Source organism: Pollicipes pollicipes, unplaced genomic scaffold (assembly GCF_011947565.3).
Source record: "Pollicipes pollicipes isolate AB1234 unplaced genomic scaffold, Ppol_2.1 Scaffold_5724;HRSCAF=6776_pilon_pilon_pilon, whole genome shotgun sequence".
Taxonomy (NCBI): domain Eukaryota; kingdom Metazoa; phylum Arthropoda; class Thecostraca; order Pollicipedomorpha; family Pollicipedidae; genus Pollicipes; species Pollicipes pollicipes.
Window position 1 is genome coordinate 52,195,781 of NW_023596746.1, and position 21,193 is coordinate 52,216,973.

Below are 21,193 nucleotides of genomic sequence, written 5' to 3' on the forward strand. Positions count from 1 at the left end.
GCCCAGTTATGCAGCCCTGTACCACAGCAACGCCGGCACTGCAGCTCCGCAACGCGCGTGACACTCTCCGCGATTGCTCTGCTCCGGAATGAGCGAGACAGAGCGGAGGAAATTTTCTGCGCTTCTTCTCCAAGTTTTTGATCGAAGGAAGAACACACGGCATCTTGGTAGCAAACCATAGTGAATTTAAGTGGTGAATGTTTGCTTATATTCGCTTGTACAAGCAGTTATCTCCCAGTGCTGTTGCTGCTGGAACAGAACTGGCCTGTTTAGATGTAAATGGCGCGGGGCTGACAAAATATGCCGGGTTTGCATGTCCAACCAACGCCTCGTGTATTTTCAGCGGTATGCATCACATTGGGTTCTAGCAAGTTTGACTAAGGCCCCACTAGTTCAGGGCTCAAGGTTAGGGTTCAACGAATTATTCTCCTCCCATCACATATGGGCTATACCTCCTCTCAGCACGAGTGAGGTGGATCGTTACTAGCCGGTCTGACTTAGACGTAAGTGGAAATGCAGTCGAGTCAAGGTCGTTTTGGGGATTTCCTCCTTTAATCGGGATATGTTGGTTGGCCAGGCTGCGAAAATAGAAATAGTATGCTGAACACTTCCAATAGAGCTTTCAGCACTGCAAATGTGAGTGCCCGAAGTTTGGCGCACATTCATTGCCCATTTCAGTGTATGGAATCAATGTTTCAGGGAATTATGCACTATTGATTGGCTGGAGTGCTGTGTTTTTTTTTACTTATTTGTGATGCCAACCAAACCATGTCAGGTGAACAGGGTCAATGTTTTTGTCAATGAATGCTTCCTTTTGGTTTTTATTACAATATTCAGAGTCCATATTCTGTACATAAACACTTGGTGGGAAATTGCTTCACAACCTGTTTGACATCATGTAGTAGCCATTGGCTGTTGTTGATTTTTTGAACTGGCATCAGTCTAATGAGATGTGGCAGAAGTCAAGTGGCAAACCTACTTGGCTGTGACAGCAATGTTGCATTGAGGTTGAATATGAGGACTTGAAATACCAATGAAAACTATTTAATACACAAGTTAAGGCTAAAGTAGTGTGAATATTCAGAGTCCATATTCTGTATATAAACACTTGGTGGGAAATTGCTTCACAACCTGTTTGACATCATGTAGTAGCCATTAGCTGTTGATGATTTTTTGAACTGGCATCAACCTAATGAGATGTGGCAGAAGTTAAGTGGCAAGCCTACTTGGCTGTGATGGCAATGTTGCATTGAGGTTGAATATGAGGACTTGAAATACCAATGAAAACTATTTAATACACAAGTTAAGGCTAAAGTAGTGTGAATTTTTGCAAGCAGCCTTAAGTATTCTGCCATAAAAGCTGATAACATCTCCCCTCAGCCAACTTCTTTTGTGCCCAGGTGTGACTGACAGAGATGGCTTGGCCAGTTCAGCTGTCCAGCCTGCTCATGCCAGCTGCTCGTCTCCGCACCATCTATCATCAGTCGTGGCTGAGTGTGGCTGGCAGACACTTCTTTGCTGGTGATGAACCCACAGCAGGGCTGGACTGGGACTACCTGCTGGATCCTGCCAATGCCGACCAAATCGACGCTGATGTGCAGCGCCGCAAGGGCGTCGGCAACGTTTGGCTAGTGCAGGAGTTACACGCGCAGTACAGCGCGGCAGCAGCCGCCGAACGTCTGCCCGTGCTGCGCCGGCTGGTGGCCGAGGCGCTGCGACTGCCGAACCGCACCCGGCCGTCGCCCGATTCGGACGAGATGGAGGTGGCGCGCAAGGTCGGCCAGAAGCCGTCCTTCGACTTCCCTGTCAAGGACTTTCGGCACCGTGCCCAGAAGCTCAACATGTTCCGTATGGACAACCTTGGACTGCTCACGGGTAGCCGGACATATGTAAGGGTCACTACACGCCTGCTGCTGCACCTGCTGGCTGTAAGGTTTATACTTTTAAGCTATTTGAGCGATGGTCAAAACAATTGGTTAGTACGATAGTACGATAGTCGATAGTACGATAGTCATGCAATGGGGATTTTATGAAGCATGTGATGCAATGAGCAGCGGTACCTTGGTGCATGAGCTTGTGCCAATTCGAGGAAGCTAAATCAGTAAGACGGCACGCCTGTGAATGTGCGACGTGTGACTGTGTGGCGACGTGACTGTTCCAAACGAAATCGCTTGATTTGGATGGGACTGCTGATGCTAATGTGATGTGATGATTTCGTACGTTTGATTTACCGCTCATTTGTACATCCGTTTACTATACGGCGACACGAGTGCCCGGCCGGAGGTATCCCCGACACCAGGCCTGCCGGTGCTCTATGCCCCCTCCCCCTCATGTGCCAAAAGTACCTGAAGCACGAGCTGGCTGAGCTGGAGGCGGCCCTGGTGCGGCACGCGCTCTCCACGCTGACGGGCGCCGGCTTCCGGCTCGTCTCCGTGCCTGACCTGCTGCACTCGTCCTACCTGGAGGCCTGCGGTGTGCCTGTCCATGGCGACAGGACCATGGTGGGTGGCACCTAGATCGGCGCAGAGACTTCCACTTCCACCTTTCATTTATAAGAAATGAGCATGAATGACGGCAGCGGCGCGTCTGGAAAATGCCGAGATACACGAGCTAAGGGCTGATTCATTAAATGTTTAAATGTGTGTGGCTGTTTGTTTCACAGTCGAATGTTTGTTGGCTTCAGCCATGAGTCTCCTTCGCATTGTCTCATGAATGGCATTCGATGAATCTGCGTTACCTAGTAAGGCCGGTGCCACCAGATGCGAGTCAAAGAGCTCCTGTGCAGAATTGCCTATGATACAGGGGCCCCCACTTACTTGACCTGCCATCGTTCTATGTCATACTCATCCGTCCGGACCCTGGATCAATATGGCCCTCCATGTTTTCAATGTGTAAGTCCGCTTAATGCCGCATCATGGTCACGTATCATTCTGTTGACTCAAAACCGGAGACGCCACGCCGTGACGTTAGCGACGGTGCGGCTGCCGCGTCAGGTGTACTCGCTGGACGAGCGGCTGCACGGCGACGTGTGCCTGTCGGGGACGGCCGAGATGGCGCTGGCTTCGCTGCTGGCCGGTCGCCGCCTGCCGCCGTCGCGGCTGCCGCTCCGGCTGGCCGCCGTGTCACGCTGCTTTCGCCCCGAGGTCTCCAACCTGGAGGCTGAGTCCGGGTTGTACAGGTCAGAAGGTCGCGACCGCGGCGGCGGTGGCGTGGCGTGGCCTTGTGTGTTCTCACGATCTCGGATGGATCGGCTCATTGCGCGACTTTTCGTCACGTTGTTTCCTCTGGGGACTGAACCTGTGACATGAGCTACGCATCATTGTTTGGTCTATTTTACGGCACTGTCGCGTTTCCGCATATATCATTGCGTTCCATGACACGTATCCCATCCTTTTTCGCTTTCCAAGCACTTTCTTCTGGACAGCGGTCATAAAGTGCCAGAAATTGGGCTTACCCATTGTGCTTTCTGCAATTTGAATATAATCTTTACGGATAGCATCCTCACTTCTGAACGCCTTGGGGCTTAGAGTTGTCTCATCTTGCCAGTGCCTCCGTCGTGGTACCAGCTGATGGCACGTCGATCTTCGCCAACGGTCCGTCAGTATAATAAGCAGGGAACAGACATTCGTCCCGTGTCACTGTACGCGTCAGCGGTACCTCCGCTTCGCGAGCAAGGTAGAGAGAGGACAGCGCAGACCGTACCGGTCGTTCCGCTCCGTGAGCAGGGTAGAGGGAGGACAACGCAGACCGTGCCGAGCACCGCTCTCCGGCCCCACGATGTGCCGCCTCCGCTGCAGGGTTCACCAGTTCACCAAGGTGGAGATGTTCGGCGTGTGCGACGGCGACCTGTCCGCATCGGAAGCCCTGCTGCAAGAGTTTGTGGACCTGCAGCAGCGCATCTTTACAGCTCTGGGGCTCCACATTATTATTTACGACATGCCTCCACATGAATTGGGCAAGGAGAACAATAGACCTTAGTCGTGTTCGAGAGGCGATCAATTTTTTATAAATGCATCAATCGATGGCATTCTTGTTGAGGACCGGGCTTTCTTTCACGGTAAAACTATCGTTCTATTTCGACCGCTGTCAAGAAATAATTTCTGATTGGGCATGCTTGTGTTGAAGTGATGCCAGTGTTTCAATCAGATTTGTACCACTGGTGCACCCTAATAATTTATCAACGCTGAATAAAGCACGGATAAACTAGGCTTAATTGATTTAACTTGATTGAACTAAACTAAAATTTCTAGGTATGCTTCTTGCAATACTGCCGATAACATTGTGCCTTCAGGCATCCATGAGTAAAAGGTAAAATGCATAATAAACAGGAAATGGTGTAAAATTCCGCCGAAGGATGTGCACAACTTTGCCACTGAGCGCAATGCGTGAGCCCCCCACGGTCGACGTCACTGCTGGTGCCCGATGAGCCCGCGTGCGCCGCTGGTGCTGACCGCGAGTGCTGCTGCAGGTGCCGCTGCCTACCGCAAGTACGACGCCGAGGCGTGGATGCCGGGCCGGGGCCTGTACGGCGAGGTGAGCAGCGCCAGCAACTGCACCGACTACCAGAGCCGGCGGCTGCGCGTGCTGGACGAGGCCGGCCGGCCGCTGCACACCGTCAACGGCACGGCCTGCGCCGTGCCCCGCACCCTGCTGGCGTTGCTCGAGACGCACCAGCGGCGCGACGGCTCGGTGGCCGTGCCGACGCCGCTGCGGCCGCTCCTCGGTGGCCTGGAGCTCCTCCGACCGCGGCCCGGCCGCGCCCAGTGGAGCCGGCCGCACCGGCTCCGACTCAGTGATCAGAGCTGACGGCTCAGTGGTCAGAGCTGACACCTGCGGTGAGAACGGTGGCTGGGGCCGAGCACTGGGTCCCCGATGTCTGCTTTGTGGATGAGCGTGTGGAATGCAATGGGCGTTCGTTGGCACTGGCTGTTGTCTGCGACATGTGACATCCAGACAGTGGTGCGTGGTCGATACGGAACTATCCGGTGATCAACTATGCAATCAAGTCCCCTTTGTGTTCGCTGCGTTTTGGATAGACGGAACAGCTACGAATTCTTGTTTTTTTCCGTGATCCGCAGAGCGCATCCGCGTCGTGGTTGTCCCGTGGCGGCTCTGCATCGGTTTGCCTGTTCATCGCTTATTAATGACCAAAAAACTGTAGGTTTTGCTTTCCCAATTGCTGTCGCTGTCAGTGGTAGTTTTTGCCTTTAAGATAAAGTGGTTCAGGTAGGGTCCTTGCCTTTGTGATCCGCAAGTGACACGGTTTCAAGCGACCAGGCGTGCACAGGTTGCGAGGTAGCGCCGCGCCTACACGGCCCAGCGGTTCCCGAGTGGTGTGACATTCAGGATCGGTCGCCATCCGCCGCGGACTTCCCTCTCTCGGGTCCCAGGCACGGCGTGACGACTGGTGAACGCGCCCGTCACCAGCTCCCCATGGGGGGGGGAGGGGCGCAACGCACCCGCCATGCGCCAAAACGGCCAAATCGCATAGTTAGGACCAGAAGCCGCGTGCGGTGTATACGCAGCACGGATTTTACTTTTCTTTTTGCTGCATTTCACAGGAGCAGCGGCTGCAGGTGAATACTATGTAAACAGCGCTCCTAGTATCGCTAGGGAGCGGCGTAACGCGACGGACAAAATCTGGCATGCACATTGAACATCCTATACTCACGCCTTGCATGCGTTTGCACTTTATCGCCAATTTGCCATGACGCAGTGACCTCACTGTAGAGCAAGCATGCCTAGCCTTTCAGATATCACCTGAATGCATAAGACCTTCGAGACGCGTAATATTCAATGAGGACATCTTCCATACAGAACTCGGCGCAGAAACACGGCGCGTGTCCACCAGCGTTCGACACATCAGCCACGCCCCACCCACCATAGCAGGTCACGCAAACTGCAAACTGCATCAGTATAGACCACCTCGACGTTCTGTATTTCACTTCATCAACAACCGGGAACAAATCTAAAAATATGATACGACCCTGGCGGGCATTTAGAGGGTTAAATAGTCATGTTCACCCTATAGAAAACATCTAACAGCAGTGCTAACGTGCGGCAAAAGCCATCGACCAGATTTCATGATTAAATAAAATCGCCACTTGGAGAAAATATTTATGAGTTATCATGCAGTGTAATCATATAGATATATTTGGCTCTAAGCTGGTGAAGCCGAGCGACGCACTCATAAAGCCAGCCACGAGTTGCCTCTTCTCGCCGAAAGACGGAGCCCAACATCGACCAATGAGAACATACAATAGCTGCTGCCTTGTCAGTGGGCCGCCGCCATAACCATGGAGACTCGCCGGACGGCCAGCACGCGTGACCTCGACGTGCCTCTCCTCCCCCTTCCCTCTGTTTGTCGCGGGGTCCCATGGCGTCAGGGCAGCGCGGCGTGGCTGACTCCATCTCCCAGAGGTGTGCCGACATGGCTTTTATCCCAGCCTACCAAGCTGATGGTCAGAGCACGCACGCTCCCAGCAGGGTACAACGGTCCATTTGGCCATCGCTCTCTACTCACGAGCGTAACACGACACGAGCGGTGCCCGATATGTACCAGACGTCACGCGCCCTCTCTTCATCGGTACGTCCCCGATTCTTGGAAGCAGGCTCCACCAACCCCCAGCCGTCGACAAAACACGATGGAATGGGTCATTAGCGTATCTGGCAACAGAAACGAAAGGCTTGGCCGGCGCACGTGCGCTGTCACACTGGCCACCTCGCCGACCTGACGCGGCCGGAACCGGGCTCAGCGCCCGTCCATAAACTGTGCACCAGCTCCGACCTCGTCCGCCGGCCTCTGCGTCAACCCTGGCGCCACACGGATGTGCTTGCCAGCCGGCAGTCGGCGAGCGTCCTCCCAGCGCGCCGGAGTCACGCCGCCAGCTGTCCTCCCAGCGCGCCGGAGTACACATTGCCAGCCGTCCTCCCAGCGCGCCGGAGTCAAGCCGCCAGCTGTCCTCCCAGCGCACCGGAGTACACACCGCCAGCTGTCCTCCCAGCGCGCCGGAGTCACACCGCCAGCCGTTCTCCCAGCCCTCCGGAGTACACACCGCCAGCTGTCCTCCCAGCCCTCCGGAGTCACACCGCCAGACGTCCTCCCAGCGCGCCGGAGCCGGCACGGCCCGCGGGAGCGTCGGGTGCCGGCCGCCGGCTGAGGCTCTCAGTCGTTGTTGGGCCGCATGTGGTCCAGCTGGAGCTCGAGTGAGGTGCGCTCCTCCACGGCCTCGGCCAGCTCCTGGTTGAGCTCGGCTGTCACCTGGGCCAGAGTGGCCGTCCGCTCGCGCTGTGCCCGGATCAGCAGCTGAAGCACGTCCCGGCTCCACGAGCTGATGCGGATGGGCGGCCGCGTCACGGACGGCCGCGTCACGGACGGTCGCAAGCGTGTCGGGAGAATACGCACGCTACTGCCATCACAGCACGCCAGCAGGACAGGAGTCATAGTGCGTAACACCACACCGGCGCAGAAACCTCCACTTTTGTCATACGTTTATAGGGAATAATGTCGGCGTCGGCACATCCGCACAGTACTGACATCTATCACTTGCGAGTAGATTCACAAAAAGTGCATGTTTTGGTGCTACATGCTTAACAAATAATCCAAAAAGACGTTTTGTGGCTTTCGTCGCGAGAGGACTTCCCTTTTGCATCGTCAAGAAATTACGTTATTGATAGCCCTATCACTCGTTGAATAAACAGGAGAATGGACCAACAAAATCTATCAATATATCTGATATATTGATATTTCGGCCACATACCTTTACCGAAACGAACATCAGTAATAAATTCGAAACTGCCTGCCGATCCTACTCGACTTTTCAGTTTTTGTCTTTCACAAGCCACAGTGCTTACAGGTCACCAGTATTTACGTGATTCAACGAGGAGGAAATGCCAAAACTGAGAGCCCCGCTGCCGCCGTGTGCCAGTCCAGCACGTCGCCTCCCACTTACCCCATGGCCACCATCTCGTGGACGGTGAGCGTGGCGAGCCGGGCCGGGCTGATGGCCGGCGCCGGCCGGCTGCTGGCCGCACTGGCCGTCAGCTCGCTCGCCGAGCCGCGCCTCATCTCGGCCGCAGCTGTCGGTGGCCGCCCGGTCCACGGTCACCAGACGCGCGCGCGCAGCCGCCGCCGGCACAAACGGGCGCCGACATGGCCACGTCCGGCCGTGCCCGCGCCCGTGGCGACACGGCCACGTCCGGCCGTTGCGGCCAGCACAAACGGGCGCCGACACGACCACGTCCGACCGCGGCCCGCGCAAACCGGTGCCGGTACGGCCACGTCCGGCCGTTGCGGCCCGCACAAACCGGTGCCGGCACGGCCACGTCCGACCGCGGCCCGCACAAACCGGTGCCGGCACGGCCACGTCCGGCCGCGGCCCGCACAAACCGGTGCCGGCACGGCCACGTCCGACCGCGGCCCGCACAAACCGGTGCCGGCACGGCCACGTCCGGCCGTTGCGGCCCGCACAAGCCGGTGCCGGCACGGCCACGTCCGGCCGCGGCCAGCACAAACGTGCGCCGACACGGCCACTCATGCAACTCCGACAACTCATGCAGCGTTCCCCTGTCTGCTAGATGACATTTCAAGGCTCTGAGGCAACCCATATTATAACATCCAACATGTTGCCCACATCGCGATTATGTAATATTCGAGAGGCGATCACCTAAAGCGCATGGCCTTTCGCCATGGGACATCAGCACGCTATGCCCAACCCCACCAAGCACAGGTGGGGAGCTGCAAGGACATAGAGCGGTCCCGACCACGTGCCTGCTCATAGGCCGGGGTCACGGGCCGGGGTCACGGGCCGGGGTCACGGGCCGGGGTCACGGGCCGGGGTCACGGGCTGTCAGCGACACTGACCTGGCTTCTTGTAGACCTCGAAGGCGCCCTGGCGCCGCTCGGGACCCGGCTCTTGGAACTGACTGAAGTCGGCGAAGTCACCCGGCTCGGCAGGCGGCTGTGGTGGTCGCGCTTGACTGCGGGTGGCCTGGCAACATAGGTCCCTGCTGGTGACCTCACAGCGCGCCGCCGACACGTGACAGGAGGGTGGCCAGTTTGTGACAAACCAGCCGCTCTTACACCTTCGTAAGCTCAAATCATGTTCAACGTGCGGGCTTTACGTGCGAGTTGCCTGTGTTTTACCTCCCACACGACGGGTAATATCCTACACGCGCGCCAGCGGGCCGCAAGACTGGCAGACGTGCCGTTCGGCCGCGCCGTCCTCCGGCCACCGCCGCGGTAGCGATCGCCGCCGCACTGAATACCTGTCGAGCATTCAGCCCATATTCCGTCCTTCAAGGCCGTCGACGTCGGGTCCACGCGCCAGCGCGGATGTTTCGCGGTACGCCACAGCAATGGGCGTGACAGGTGTCGGCGTCACAAGGCCAGAAGCTTTGTGTCGTTAAACAGCCCATAACTCCACACATGCACCACCACGACCTTACGCAGCCGTGCGCACCGGCTGGTGACGGAGCACTCCGGCGCGGGTTGGCGGGCCCGGCCCTGACTCACGTCGGCCGGCGAGCCGCGCGGCGGCACGAGCGGCGGCGCCGTCGGCTGCGGCGGCGCCCGGCTCAGGTCCAGTGAGCTGCTGCGCGCGTGACTGCTGGCACCGGGCCGCGGCGGCGGTGGCGGCGGCGCCGGCTGTGGCAGGCGGCACGGCAGCACCGGAGCCGTCTGCGCCAGCACCGGCAGGCTGGCCGGCCCGCTGTAAGGATCGGCCGCGCCCGGCGGACCCGAGCTGCCTGCACACATCACCGCATGCTCAATATCGCGACCACGAGGCCGCCAGCGGCCTCCACAGACCGCCAGGTCAAGTTTGCGTTAGCAGTCTGACGTACCCAGGGAAACATGAAGTCCTTTGGCCTGCTGCCTTCAAACGAACAGTTCCAAAACTCAAACATTTTTCGAGCTATGAGTGGTGGAGCAGGGGGCGATAAACATGACCATTCGGCAGGCCAAATCGCAAAAGCTTGTCGACATTTTCTCCACATGAGACAAACAAGTTTGACACGTCCAACCCCATGATTGCTACACTAGGCCGACATATGGGAAGGCCGCCATTAAGGTGGGGGGGGGGGGGGGCTGTCCGCTAGCGACCATCATAGGGTCAGATCCAGGTGCCCCTAGCACGCACTGTGTCGGAGCGTCCTGCCAGCAGGCCGGGCGGCCAGGGCGGCCGGCGGCGGCGGTGGCGGCGGCGGAGGCGGAGGAGGCGGCGGCGGCGGAGGCGGCGGCGGAGGAGGCGGCGGCGGCGGCGGTGAAGACGCGGGCGCAGGCTCTGCACTCTCGGCCGAGTCGGAGTCGGACGAGTCGCCGCGCGGCCGGCGGCCCTGCTCGTCCCGTGTCCCCTTCACGGCCACCGGGTGCAGGATCTGCGGGTTCTGGCGCCGCCCGAGACCACGGGTCATGGCCGCACACACGCTGTGGTGCAGCGGATCTCGGATTTCGACGGCACTCGGCGCAACACCATCCTGGACCGCGTGGGGGTGTGTGGCCCCTCGATTCCAAACACCGTGCGGCCTAACACCAATCCACACGCCAGGACGGCACAAACGTGCCCCGTGCGGAATCCACACCTGATAAAGAGGTCATCTGATGACACCTTAGGGCTGAACTGTCATGGTAGTTCTAACGCTGTTGATCCACGTTGTTTTGCCGTCCCAAACAGCTCTACCCCCATCCGCCGGATAACGCTACATCAAGTCAAAGCTTTCAAACACATATATCTGACGGATAATGTAGGCAACCCTGATTAATTTTATATCCCATGCGCTTGACTTTGGATGAGCCTGCACTTCCGCGTACGTGTTTCGTATCGTGAACTTTCTTATCTTCGTGTGCGACGATAACATTGGCGCGATGTGAAATATTTGATATATTGTTCCACCGGTCTGAAGACCTAATCCAACATGAACTTCACCTTGAAAAGCCTCCACCATGAGTGACACTAATAGTTTCATTAGCTTTTAGTCATCAACGACGTGTCTCAGTAACCTTGGTCAATGTCATAATCAGAGTTGGCAGTGGTCAGCTGAAAGGGTTTTTACCAGCCGGTTTTTGCTGATCTAAACCGTCCGAAGAAAACTGACGGAAACTGGCGGTATTGTGGAGCAGATGGCGCGACAATGCTGCGAAGTAAAGCAGCAAAACAGAAAAACGACTTACATGTAACACAAAGGTAGTGTTGCATGGCGCACTGATCGCTTTGAGCAAAGCTAAAAATAAAGGGTGACTGTCAAAAAGCATAAGATATTAAACATTGGTTGAAAAAACAAACCACATAATTACTGGTACTAACTGACAATGTACACAAATAAATTTGACACAAACAAAAAATATCACGAGATGCAAATGTCTGGACAGCGAGGTTTTATTTATAAAACGACTGGTAGTGAGACTGAATCCAAAATAATATCACAGATCACCGGAATATGAACCAGCACATTACACATGCCAGGAAATTAACTTACTGCCATGGCCCGTGTGACACCAATCCACATCCCAGCGTTTTTTTTCAGAATGCACAGCAAAGCCCTAAACCAAAATATATCGAAAACTCTCGTCAATGTACACAATCTGAGCACTCATCAACCTGACCACATGTTTTAGAACAGCCACACTTTTGCTCACCAATGATTGGATGGATTGTGCCATTGGCCACTCATTGGTCGCAACCTCGAAAAAATGACAGACCGACCTGAATTAAAATCAGCATCGTGCTGCATGCATGGTAGACCCAAGTCACAAAAACGAGTCATTCACTCCAGCTTCTTAGAATAGATACCCCAATCCTTGACGCCAATGAAGAGCCCAATATTTGGGCCTCGTACAGTACGTTTTTGTTTTTTTTTGGTTCGTTCACCCGGTTGCCTATAAGCTGTCCCACTGACCTGCTCCACTGCCGACTTGTGGAAGTCGAAATTGACTGGCTTTATGCCAGGCGACGACATGTTGCTCATGGGAGACTCAACGAACTTAGTCCACTGAAATGGGGCGAACCTCTGTCAAAAAAGCAGCCGTCAAATCACTTCAAAAACATGTCGGACACAGACGACTGTTTCATTGGTCGCTGGACTCCAATCATCAATAGGCGGCAGCCGCCATCGACGTCCACAGACGAACGCCGCACAGAAAAACCCTCGCCGCGTCCGTTCCACTCCACCTCCAGCTTCATCAGCAATCAAATTACAGCATTCGAGCACAGAGACGAGACCAAATTTAGAGTAACACCACCGTAATTTAGCAAGATATCTCGAAGTGTTCACATGGCTAATTTCTCGCTTCGAATGAAAGCCAAGCAGGGCTTGGTCACCAGTCCTGGACCAGCACATGGACGGAAACAGTGACCTCTGCGCCACAAAATCACCGACCAACGAGCTGTCTGACGCGGGAAGCTTCCGTCGCATCGCCATAGCCCGAAACGACCATAAACAGCCGGGCATCCCGACTGGAGCTCACGCAGTCCGTCAGCTACCTCGACCTCGACATCGTCCGCCGGAAGCGGTCAGTCACAAAACGGGGTCGCACCTCCTTGCCCTTGGGCGAAGTCAGCTGGGCGGACGGTGGGCCGCCAGCCGTCGGCTGCGACGGTTCGGCCGGTCGCGGCGCGGACAGGCCGGCGCCCGTCTGACGCAGGATCGACACACGGGTCAGCACACAACCCCGGCCGGCACCCGTCTGACGCAGGATTCACACACGGGTCAGCACACAACCCCGGCCGGCATCCGTCTGGCGCAGGATCGACACACGGGTCAGCACACAACCGCGGCCGGCGCCCGTCTGGCACAGGATGCACACACGGGTCAACACACAACCGCGGCCGGCGCCCGTCTGGCGCAGGATCGACACACGGGTCAGCACACAACCGCGGCCGGCGCCCGTCTGGCACAGGATCGACACACAGGTCAGCACACAACCACGGCCGGTGCCCGTCTGGCGCAGGATCGACACACGGGTCAGCATACAACCGTGGCCGGCGCCCGTTTGGCGCAGGATCCGCGAACGGGTAAGCACATGACCGCGGCTGGCGCCAGGTAACACGCTAAATGGCGCCACGCCAGCCCGAGATCATATCTCGGCGTCACCTTGCAAAACACCCTAAGAGAACCCATAGCGATTCTGTAGCATCGACTGGAATCTCCAAACAACATCTGCCAGCATGATCCACAACAGAACGCACGCGTCACGAGCCGGCATCAGCGTCGGGCGCGATCACCCTGCATCTGCACAAACACAAACTGTGCGCTGCTGCACCGACCTTAGGCACAAGTGACATTGGCAGCTGATCAGGGACCTCGATCCTGTTCCTCCTGAGCACGACCAGGTGCATGGCGGTGACGAACTCCTCCAGACACAGACAGCCATCTCGGGTGACGTCCGACAAATTCCTGCCAAGCAAACACACATGTGGGCCACCCTTGATATGTGCCTATGAGCATCCAGCCCATTGTCTGGCCTGGCCCACGCTGGCTTGCGAGGAGCCCTAACTCACACCAGTCCTGTTCTGCTGTAAGCTTCCAATGCACTCCCGGGCTCCACGTAGCTGCCAGCTCAGGCATAGCGCAGGTGCACGTAGTATAGATAATAGCGAGTAATGTCCAGGAGGGAGAATAATGTGCAAATTCACTATCAGATGACATGACGTTCACCTTAAACCTCAAGTCATCAGTCGGCCGGCGTTCAGTCACAGGCCCTGGGCACCCATCTACGACCACCGCTGCTCACCAGATCTTGCTCAGCGCCGCCACAGGTAGCTTGCTCTTCTCAAAAAAGGCCTTGGCAGTGTGTCCGGGTACGAGACCGGCGAGGTCGGACTGCAGCGCCAGGAACTGCTGCACGTAGTACTGGCGCTGCTCGCCGCTCACCGTCCACACGTCCACCTCGTCCTCGGACGAGTGGCGGTCCGAGGACTCGCCCTCGGTCGCCAGCAGCTGGCGCCGCTCGTCAGACACTGGCCGGCAGCAGGCCCACGGCCGTCACGCACGCGCACACGCACACACGCACACTTTGTCATCACCATTATGTGAATGGCAAAATGAAGCAATACAATGTATGACATGTCAGCCAGAGATATGCTGTCACTTTCACTAGAGTTCTACACTAGACAGCCCTCTTTCATAAAATGGGCTGTGGCTGTGGCTGGAGCTGGAGCTGGAGCTGGGGCTGGGCCTGGGGCTGGGGCTGGGGCTGGGGCTGGGGCTGAGGCTGGGTTGGGCTGGGCCAGACCAGACCAAACCAGGCCAGACACTCACATGTTGTCTGCCACTGGACGCGACCGGGCCGGGCCGGCTTGGGCGAGTCACTGGCTGGTGAGGAAGCAGAGGGCGAGTCGGCAGAGAGGTGTGGCTCATCTGTGTCAGCTGTCGCCTCCCCATTGGTGGCACCCAGGCTCTGCCAATGGGCCGGGTGTGGGAGCAGTTTAAGGGGTGAGTGCGGGAGGCAGTGAACCCCAAGCCATGGGTTCAGTAGCACAGCAAATTATGACAATCCTGCTACCTAAGAGGTCAAATATTGTCACACACAATGTATTCCATTAGATGCTGCATTGTACTTGTTGTTCAGATAATGCTGCACCCTCAAGCTAGCAAGCTGGCAGTAGTCTTGCTTTATGTCATGTCACCTACCTTTGTGGTAAGACAGGGGCAATGGTGAAACTCATCATCAGCAAAATGCAACCATCATAGTCTCACTGCATTGACATCAAAATATTGACAAGCAGGCTTAGGCATTCCATTTAACAGTCACACATGTGCATAAGTCACTTTAGAACTTATGCATAAACAAACATTTAATTGGTATGATTGGCAAGTTTCCTGTTGTTTGTCAATAATTACCTTGTACTGAATCTCTGCATCTGTATCTGTGTCATTTAAATTAATCAAGTCAGGTGACTTGATTAAGCTCATTTCCTTATCCATCTGAAAAATACAAACAGTTCACAGGGGCCTGACAAAACACTGCATCAATTTAACAGGCACCTAGTGTTGCATTCACCATACAAACAGGCAAGGTTTTAAAAGCAAGTTTTGACTAAAGCCTCATTTCAGAATAAGTGTGTATGGATACCTCAAGTTACATCTACACCTTGAAGTGAGGGCTTCCCACACATCCAGGCCCACATTTGAATGAAAAATGGGCATCCTGACTTTGATGCACATTGATTTTTGAATGAATACAATGCAGGTAGATATCAAAAGGCAAACATGACAACAATTGCTCATTATCCTGGTCCAGAAGACATTTAGCTTGTAAATTGTTTGTAAACAGCTGTGATGACAGCTTGGTGATCTTCAAATAATCATCCAATCTGTGTTGGATACTGTTGTCTACTCATAAGCCAAGATCTTAATAATTAGCTTACCACTCAAAACAATATGTGCTACTTTGCTGACATAACAAAACAGCACATCATTAAGAAATTAGTCAATGAGCGTCATGAAAAGCACAGTTGAGCACTTCAAATTTTTGAGCACTACGCAGTCTTCATCAGCTGGCAAGTGAGTGTGACAGAAAGATATGACAAATGTGCTTTCAGTTGAAATATCTGTAGGTGGCTTCAATAAGTTGTTTTCCTTTTATATCAGATGGCTTGGAAGTCACATAACCAACAGATCATTATCACATCTTTACACATGAAGCCTGCAAAATACACCCATCCCCATGCATGCACTGCAGCCTCAGAGGGGGGTAGTAGCATCAGCGGGCATCCACGTTAAGACCTCCGATCATTTCTTTCACAAGACACTCGAATCATTGCTTGGAAGTCACGGGGCAAGGGTTCAAGATACAGGAAATACGCCATGTTAAAACATAATTCCACATACACACAAATCAACAAAACCTGGTCTACGCTCATCTTACCCTCCCTTTGAAACATTAGCTTTAAATTCGTCTGTCACCAACGCCCTAAAAATGCAGCCCAATCCTCACCGTGGGATCAACCTGCCCCACCGCAAATTCCAGACATCAACAATTGACATATCAACAATTGAATTTAGCAGGCTAAGAGATGGTTATGGCGCGTAAGAGTCAAATATACGCGTAATGCAAGGAACTCAGGGCGGGCAAACCAAACGCCCGTCATCAATCTGCTGCTGGATTGACGGACGTGCGAACCGATAGGTATGAACTTCATACATATTTTGAAGCATCCACTGACAGCAATATCGTATGACTTGCATACGGAGTTAACTAAATTCAATCTGTTTCAAGAACAGCGGCGTATAAGGTCTAAGCCAGGAGAACCCCAGTAGTGATGACAGGTTCCGCAGCTGTTTTCTTGAAGATAGGCCAACTCCCGAAATGAGACCAAGAGACAGATTATTAGGCGGATGAAAACGTATGGAATTGTCAGTTAACCAAATGCCTTTTGGCATGATGTGAATACAAATTGGACATAGAATGATCATAGTTGTCAATGTGCCCTTAAGCCCCAATTCGTCATTGGTGAACAACATGCACATTGGCATGCCCTAAAGCACAAATCATCACCAATACACATATCCCATATCTGAGTGACCAATATGGCAAAGGACAAGAAAGACTATACACAAATTGTGTTAAATGTCATCAGTCATTTTTCAGCCCTCCTTTCATTAAGCACACTGGTTATGCTAGATGATACCCATCCTGATCATCATGTATCAAGCATAACTGCTCCTAAAGCATACCATCCATTCAGCATCTGCTAGAGCAGAAAACACAAAAATGCCGATAATTTTACTTTAAACTATAGAAAGCTAACTGCTTCCAGCTTTAAGCTTTCAATCCCATCTACTTTGTCACACATCTCTGCAGCACCCATGCTGAATGTCATGCTGGTGTGTACCAGGCCATTTTGCTGTGGATTTTTTATTACCATGGCATGATTGTTTGCAGAGTGTATTTGCTGAATATTACCAGTAAAACATGGCAATTCTTTCCAAAATTGGTTCTCTGCACTGAAATTGGTGGTGACTGTGCACCAAACCCTGAGTGCTCAGATTTATGACAGGAAGCTGTGAAATTGGTGCTGTGATGTGCTGCTGTTCATGCTGGACATGTTCAGGATAAATTAAAGTTTTGTGGTGTGACCAGAGTGAAACTGTAACTTAGTGAGGCCCAAATCACCTCTGGACCCTCTCTTCTTTGTTTTGCTTCAATTGTCCTCCATTCCCTGCCCCCCCCCCCCCCCCATGCACACACATTTGTAATGTAGTTTGTGATTGCCTCAAAGTAACCATGAAAATTTACTTTGTTTCAATGGAGTGGCATGGAGTCTTGGTAATGAAGAAAAATCATGTGAAGTTATGAATGGACTACCCAAAATGATTTCTACTTAAGACTGAATGAAATAAGAAGAAATGGACCCCATACTTCCTGGCTCCTTACTCCATTGACAATTTGGTGCAAAAGCAATCAGCTGCTATGGATGTAAGGAAACTACTGTGCCTCCTGGAGTGAATTGTTTCTATGCCTGGCTCAGTTGTACAGGCAGGGAAGCTGAATCTGAATCTAATCCTAGCCAAAACAGAATGGGTTTTGAAAAGGTATTGGATCCTACTTTAGTCAAGTGCAAGTCAAGTTGTTTGTTTAAAGAATCCCATCTGGCAAAATCTTGTGAAACATGTAGATTTCCTTGTCAGTTCTGCTTTCATCCCTGAATCATTTGTACACCTGGTTTTAAAATGTATCTTTCAAGTGCAAATAAACATAACATAGTTACATGTGGTGTGTTGGTGTTGAAGTTCACCTCCTTGTTTTGCAGGTACCAACAAGGCCTGGGGCTGAGTTGTCGTTGTCGAACTGTCCTGATGGGGTCTACTCCACTCTCGCCGCTGGCAGTTGAGCTTCAAAGTAGTGCGATTACTGCGTAGCAGCTCGCTGCCTGTGAATGGGAGGTGCAAGCTTTCCCTGCATACGTCAACTGAGGACGGTCGGGGTAGACTCGTCGTGGAAGGCGCACCAAAATGTCTGGTCGAAAGACAACTGATTACGGGATAGGTGGTCGCTGTGAGGGAGTGGGAACGGCGCAGGCCCTCGGTGTAATGCGTGGTAAAGATGATGGTTTTGTGAGCCAAGGTAAAACAAGAGCGCGAGGATCCTGCGAGCGAGTGTCTAGGCGGGAACACAGCCCCGCTCGTGACGAGAACCGCTGGCGTGAAGACGACCTAACAATCGCCAGCTCCAGACCTGGAAAGCGTGTCAGGCATTTGACAGAGCCCGCTATTGACTCGTCTCAGGTAAAGCCATGCATCAAGCGACGTCGTCTGTATTCTATGCCTGAGGGCATCTTGGAGCCCAGAACTACGGCCAGCTCACAGAGTGACGGCTCGATGGCAGGTGTCGTGAGGCCAAGAAAGACTGTTGATACCGCCAGCAGGCCGAATGAGTCCGTGTATGACATGCTTCTTGAGCACAGTGTGAAGAGGTCGAATCGTGGATGGCATGGCAGACCATGCAGAAAGGCGCGCGGTGGCAAAAAGGCGACTCCGAATCGACAGCGTCGGAAAGTCGCGCCGCCAACGGAAGGAATGATCGGGGAATGTTATCCGCCTGTGCCGGGACGGCAAGCTACGACTGCTGCCGCTCGTAATCTTAGTGGCTCTTCGGGTCAGAAGAGTGAGAATCGGCCCAGTCGGGCAGCAAGCGAGTCTTCGATGAAGACCCTCCATGAAGCTGCCGGAGAGCAGGCGTCGGAGACAGTGCAATGGGTTGAAAAGATGCTCGCCTGCGATGAAGTCCTGGAGCGCGGCAACACCGAGATCTATTTCTTGCCAAACGTGGGTGCGCCAGAAGATGTAGACAGTGATGACGATGATGCGTTTGAGCCAACCAGTGAACTATCCGCGCGCAAGCCAACTGGCACGCCGAAGGTCGACGTTGCCTCCACGCATGAAAACCATTGCGGTCCTAATGGCGCTGCAAATGAACCCGGATGCGAAACCGGCGTCAGCAAGAAAGTGAAAAGTCGTCATGAACCAGAGCCAACTATTTGCGCTCCTGTAATCCTGAATACTTGTACCTCGGAAGCATCAGACTTGCCACTGGACCTTTCTCCAGACCTCTCCATAACGGATTCGAGCGAATGGAAGCCATCCTTTCATTCGAGCTCCAGCGAGCTCCAGGACAGTGGGTCAAACTGGCTCGGAAGCGGCGTACGCATGGCTAAGAGGGCGAAGCGTGTCTACATGTATTCACGCTTCGGTCGCGAGGTTAAGACGCAGCGAGGCACCTCGGCCTCCACGCGAGCCTTCAGGAGCCCCGCAGAGTCCCGCCGAGGCCGCGACGAGGCCACGAGACGTGAGCGGCCGAGGAGGGCGGGCGGCGGCGGGCGGGGTCACTGTGCCGCCGGCCAAGCGAGCTCTGACGCGGCTGACAGCGGCGACGGCTCCGGTCAGGGCGGCTCCAGCCCCGGCTCACTGCTGGTGGAGCGGGACCCGCTGGCGTACCGGCGCCGCTGCCAGGAGTTGGGGCCCAACCTCTCCCAATGGGTGGAGCGAGCTGCGGCGGCCAGCGGCGGCGCTCGACGAGCCGGCAACCGCCGGACCGGCGCAAGGCGGCAGCGGCAGCCGCTTCACGTCTCCACGTCACTGCGTGCAAGTGGTGTGCTCAGATCGGGACGACACGCCCACGGGTGCGACAAGTGACGGCGCGTGCACCTCTCCTCCCCCGACCTCAGCGGCGGTCGCTTTGGAAGACGAGCCGCCGGCCTCGGTCGCCGACCGTCGATCATCAGGCGTCGGCGGCGGCGACAGACGCGGCCCGGGTGCTCGCAATCGGGCGTCGGGGAGAAGCTCGGCGCCGGGAGACCAGGAGACGGCAGTGCGCTCACCGACTGCCGAGTCTGCCGCCTCGGGACGGCGCCGATGGGAGCCTGCCGGGCCGCCCGGCGGCCACACGTCGGCACAGGCGGCCGGCCCCGCGACCGGCTCGACACCGCGGTCCGCACCGAAGCATAGCTGCGGCGGTGTGTTCCTGAAGCACAGACACCCCAGCGCCGGCGGAATGCGACAGACAGGCACGGGGGCTTCAGACGCGACGGCCCCAGAGGTCGAATTAGACGACACGCCAGAGATGCCGCCACAAGCGGAAGAGGACCTCGCTAAGGCTCTCACCGCAGCCGTGGGTCCTCGCCACAATGAGCTCTCTCCGCAGCCGCTGAGCCAGGCGCGCGACGTGGCGTCCGACGAGCGGGCCATCGGTCCGGCGCCCTGGTTACGGACTCACCGGTCCCACCAGCAGAGATCAGCCGCGTCCCTCCCGGCCGCCCGAAGGCTTTCAGCCGGACCGCCGCCAATGACGGAGAGCAAGACAGCGCTGCTGGATGGCGACGCACTGAGACGTGACGCAGCAGGACATCGTGAGGATGGGCCCGGCCCGTGCCGGGACGAGGGTGAGGGCGAGGCACGCGGAGAGCATGCACCATGGAGCCGCACTCCCACCGGCGTCTCAGCGGTGGTCTCGCAGACAGGAGCTGGTGACGCGCCTCAGGCTGCTCGGCGCGCCCTACGCTCGGACCCGACACTGGCCGGCCCGGGCCTCGAAAACAGCGGGGCCCAGTACCGTGCCGCGCCTGGACCGGGACCGGTCACTAGACCCAGCGCCCGCAGCGTCGCACCTGGACCCGGCGCCAGCAGTGTCGCACCTGGACCCGGCGTCGGCGTTGCTGCATCAGGACCCGGCGCCAGCAGTGCCGCACCTGGACCCGGCGCCGGCAGTGTCGCACCTGGACCCGGCGCCGGCGTTGCTGCATCGGGACCCGGCGCCAACAGTGCCGCACCTGGACCCGGCGCCCGCAGCGCCGCACCCGGACCCGGCGCCGGCAGTGTCACACCCGGACCCTCCGACGGCGTCGCCCCCCCCCGGGGCTGGCTGGTTGCGCCCAGGCCGCCGCTGGCGACCCTGGAGCGCGCCACGCTGGCCGCACTGGACCCCGCCGCTGACCAGCAGCGCCAGCTGGCGGCGGCGCAACTGCGCGTCTGGACAGCGGGCGGTGAGTGGCGCCAGCGCGCCGGCGCCGCCCCGCTGGCCGCCTGCGACCGGCTCGAACAGCTGGCATAGCTGGTGCCTGGGCCGAGGGGCAGGGACTGGAGCGGGCTATGGCCAGCTGTTGCTGCGACCTGCCGGGGCTCTTAAACTGGCTGCTGTCGGACCCGCATAACACGGCTGGGGCTGCCACGGCTTGGAACTGGGGGGGGGGGGGGGGGC

The 21,193-nt window shown here is 55.9% G+C and overlaps 3 protein-coding genes across 4 annotated transcripts; 2 read left to right on the plus strand and 1 right to left on the minus strand.

Moving 5' to 3' along the window:
• Positions 1–351: 351 nt before the first annotated feature.
• On the plus strand, positions 352–5,052 carry LOC119103379 (serine--tRNA ligase, mitochondrial). Of its 2 annotated transcripts, none has more exons than XM_037226895.1 (6): positions 352–636; positions 1,401–1,889; positions 2,343–2,501; positions 2,994–3,178; positions 3,798–3,955; positions 4,469–5,052. In XM_037226895.1, exons 2-6 carry the CDS (start codon positions 1,416–1,418, stop codon positions 4,804–4,806), a joined length of 1,314 nt encoding a protein of 437 aa, XP_037082790.1. In that variant the 5' UTR covers positions 352–636; positions 1,401–1,415; the 3' UTR covers positions 4,807–5,052. The 2 variants fall into 2 exon arrangements, with proteins under 2 accessions (XP_037082790.1, XP_037082791.1); XM_037226896.1 differs by having other exon boundaries at positions 352–503.
• Positions 5,053–10,128: 5,076 nt separating this feature from the next.
• LOC119103181 (ralBP1-associated Eps domain-containing protein 1) lies at positions 10,129–15,963 on the minus strand. The gene is made up of 9 exons (XM_037226628.1): positions 15,935–15,963; positions 14,839–14,922; positions 14,257–14,395; positions 13,730–13,955; positions 13,263–13,392; positions 12,533–12,631; positions 11,896–11,988; positions 10,232–10,386; positions 10,129–10,153 (listed from the first exon to the last, which is right to left on the minus strand). The coding sequence occupies exons 2-9, from the start codon at positions 14,920–14,922 to the stop codon at positions 10,129–10,131; spliced, it is 951 nt and encodes a 316-aa protein (XP_037082523.1). The 5' UTR covers positions 15,935–15,963.
• A 120-nt stretch (positions 15,964–16,083) lies between these two features.
• On the plus strand, positions 16,084–21,046 carry LOC119103182 (uncharacterized). Its single transcript, XM_037226629.1, has 4 exons — positions 16,084–16,126; positions 17,751–19,302; positions 20,141–20,389; positions 20,936–21,046. Exons 2-4 carry the CDS (start codon positions 17,953–17,955, stop codon positions 21,044–21,046), a joined length of 1,710 nt encoding a protein of 569 aa, XP_037082524.1. The 5' UTR covers positions 16,084–16,126; positions 17,751–17,952.
• Positions 21,047–21,193: the final 147 nt, after the last annotated feature.

Coding starts and splice junctions, on each gene's coding strand:
- LOC119103379 (XM_037226895.1), top strand. CDS start 1,416: ATGGCTTGGCCAGTTCAGCTGTCCAGCCTGCTCATGCCAGCTGCTCGT. Junction 2,502..2,993: donor TCCATGGCGACAGGACCATG/GTGGGTGGCACC, acceptor CTGCCGCGTCAG/GTGTACTCGCTGGACGAGCG. Junction 3,956..4,468: donor CATGCCTCCACATGAATTGG/GCAAGGAGAACA, acceptor GTGCTGCTGCAG/GTGCCGCTGCCTACCGCAAG.
- LOC119103181 (XM_037226628.1), bottom strand. CDS start 14,922: ATGGATAAGGAAATGAGCTTAATCAAGTCACCTGACTTGATTAATTTA. Junction 13,393..13,729: donor GCGGCGCTGAGCAAGATCTG/GTGAGCAGCGGT, acceptor TTTGCTTGGCAG/GAATTTGTCGGACGTCACCC. Junction 10,154..10,231: donor CCGCCTCCTCCGCCGCCGCC/TCCGCCGCCGCC, acceptor GCCTGCTGGCAG/GACGCTCCGACACAGTGCGT.
- LOC119103182 (XM_037226629.1), top strand. CDS start 17,953: ATGTCTGGTCGAAAGACAACTGATTACGGGATAGGTGGTCGCTGTGAG. Junction 19,303..20,140: donor GACGTGAGCGGCCGAGGAGG/GCGGGCGGCGGC, acceptor CTCTCTCCGCAG/CCGCTGAGCCAGGCGCGCGA. Junction 20,390..20,935: donor GGGACGAGGGTGAGGGCGAG/GCACGCGGAGAG, acceptor GCTGACCAGCAG/CGCCAGCTGGCGGCGGCGCA.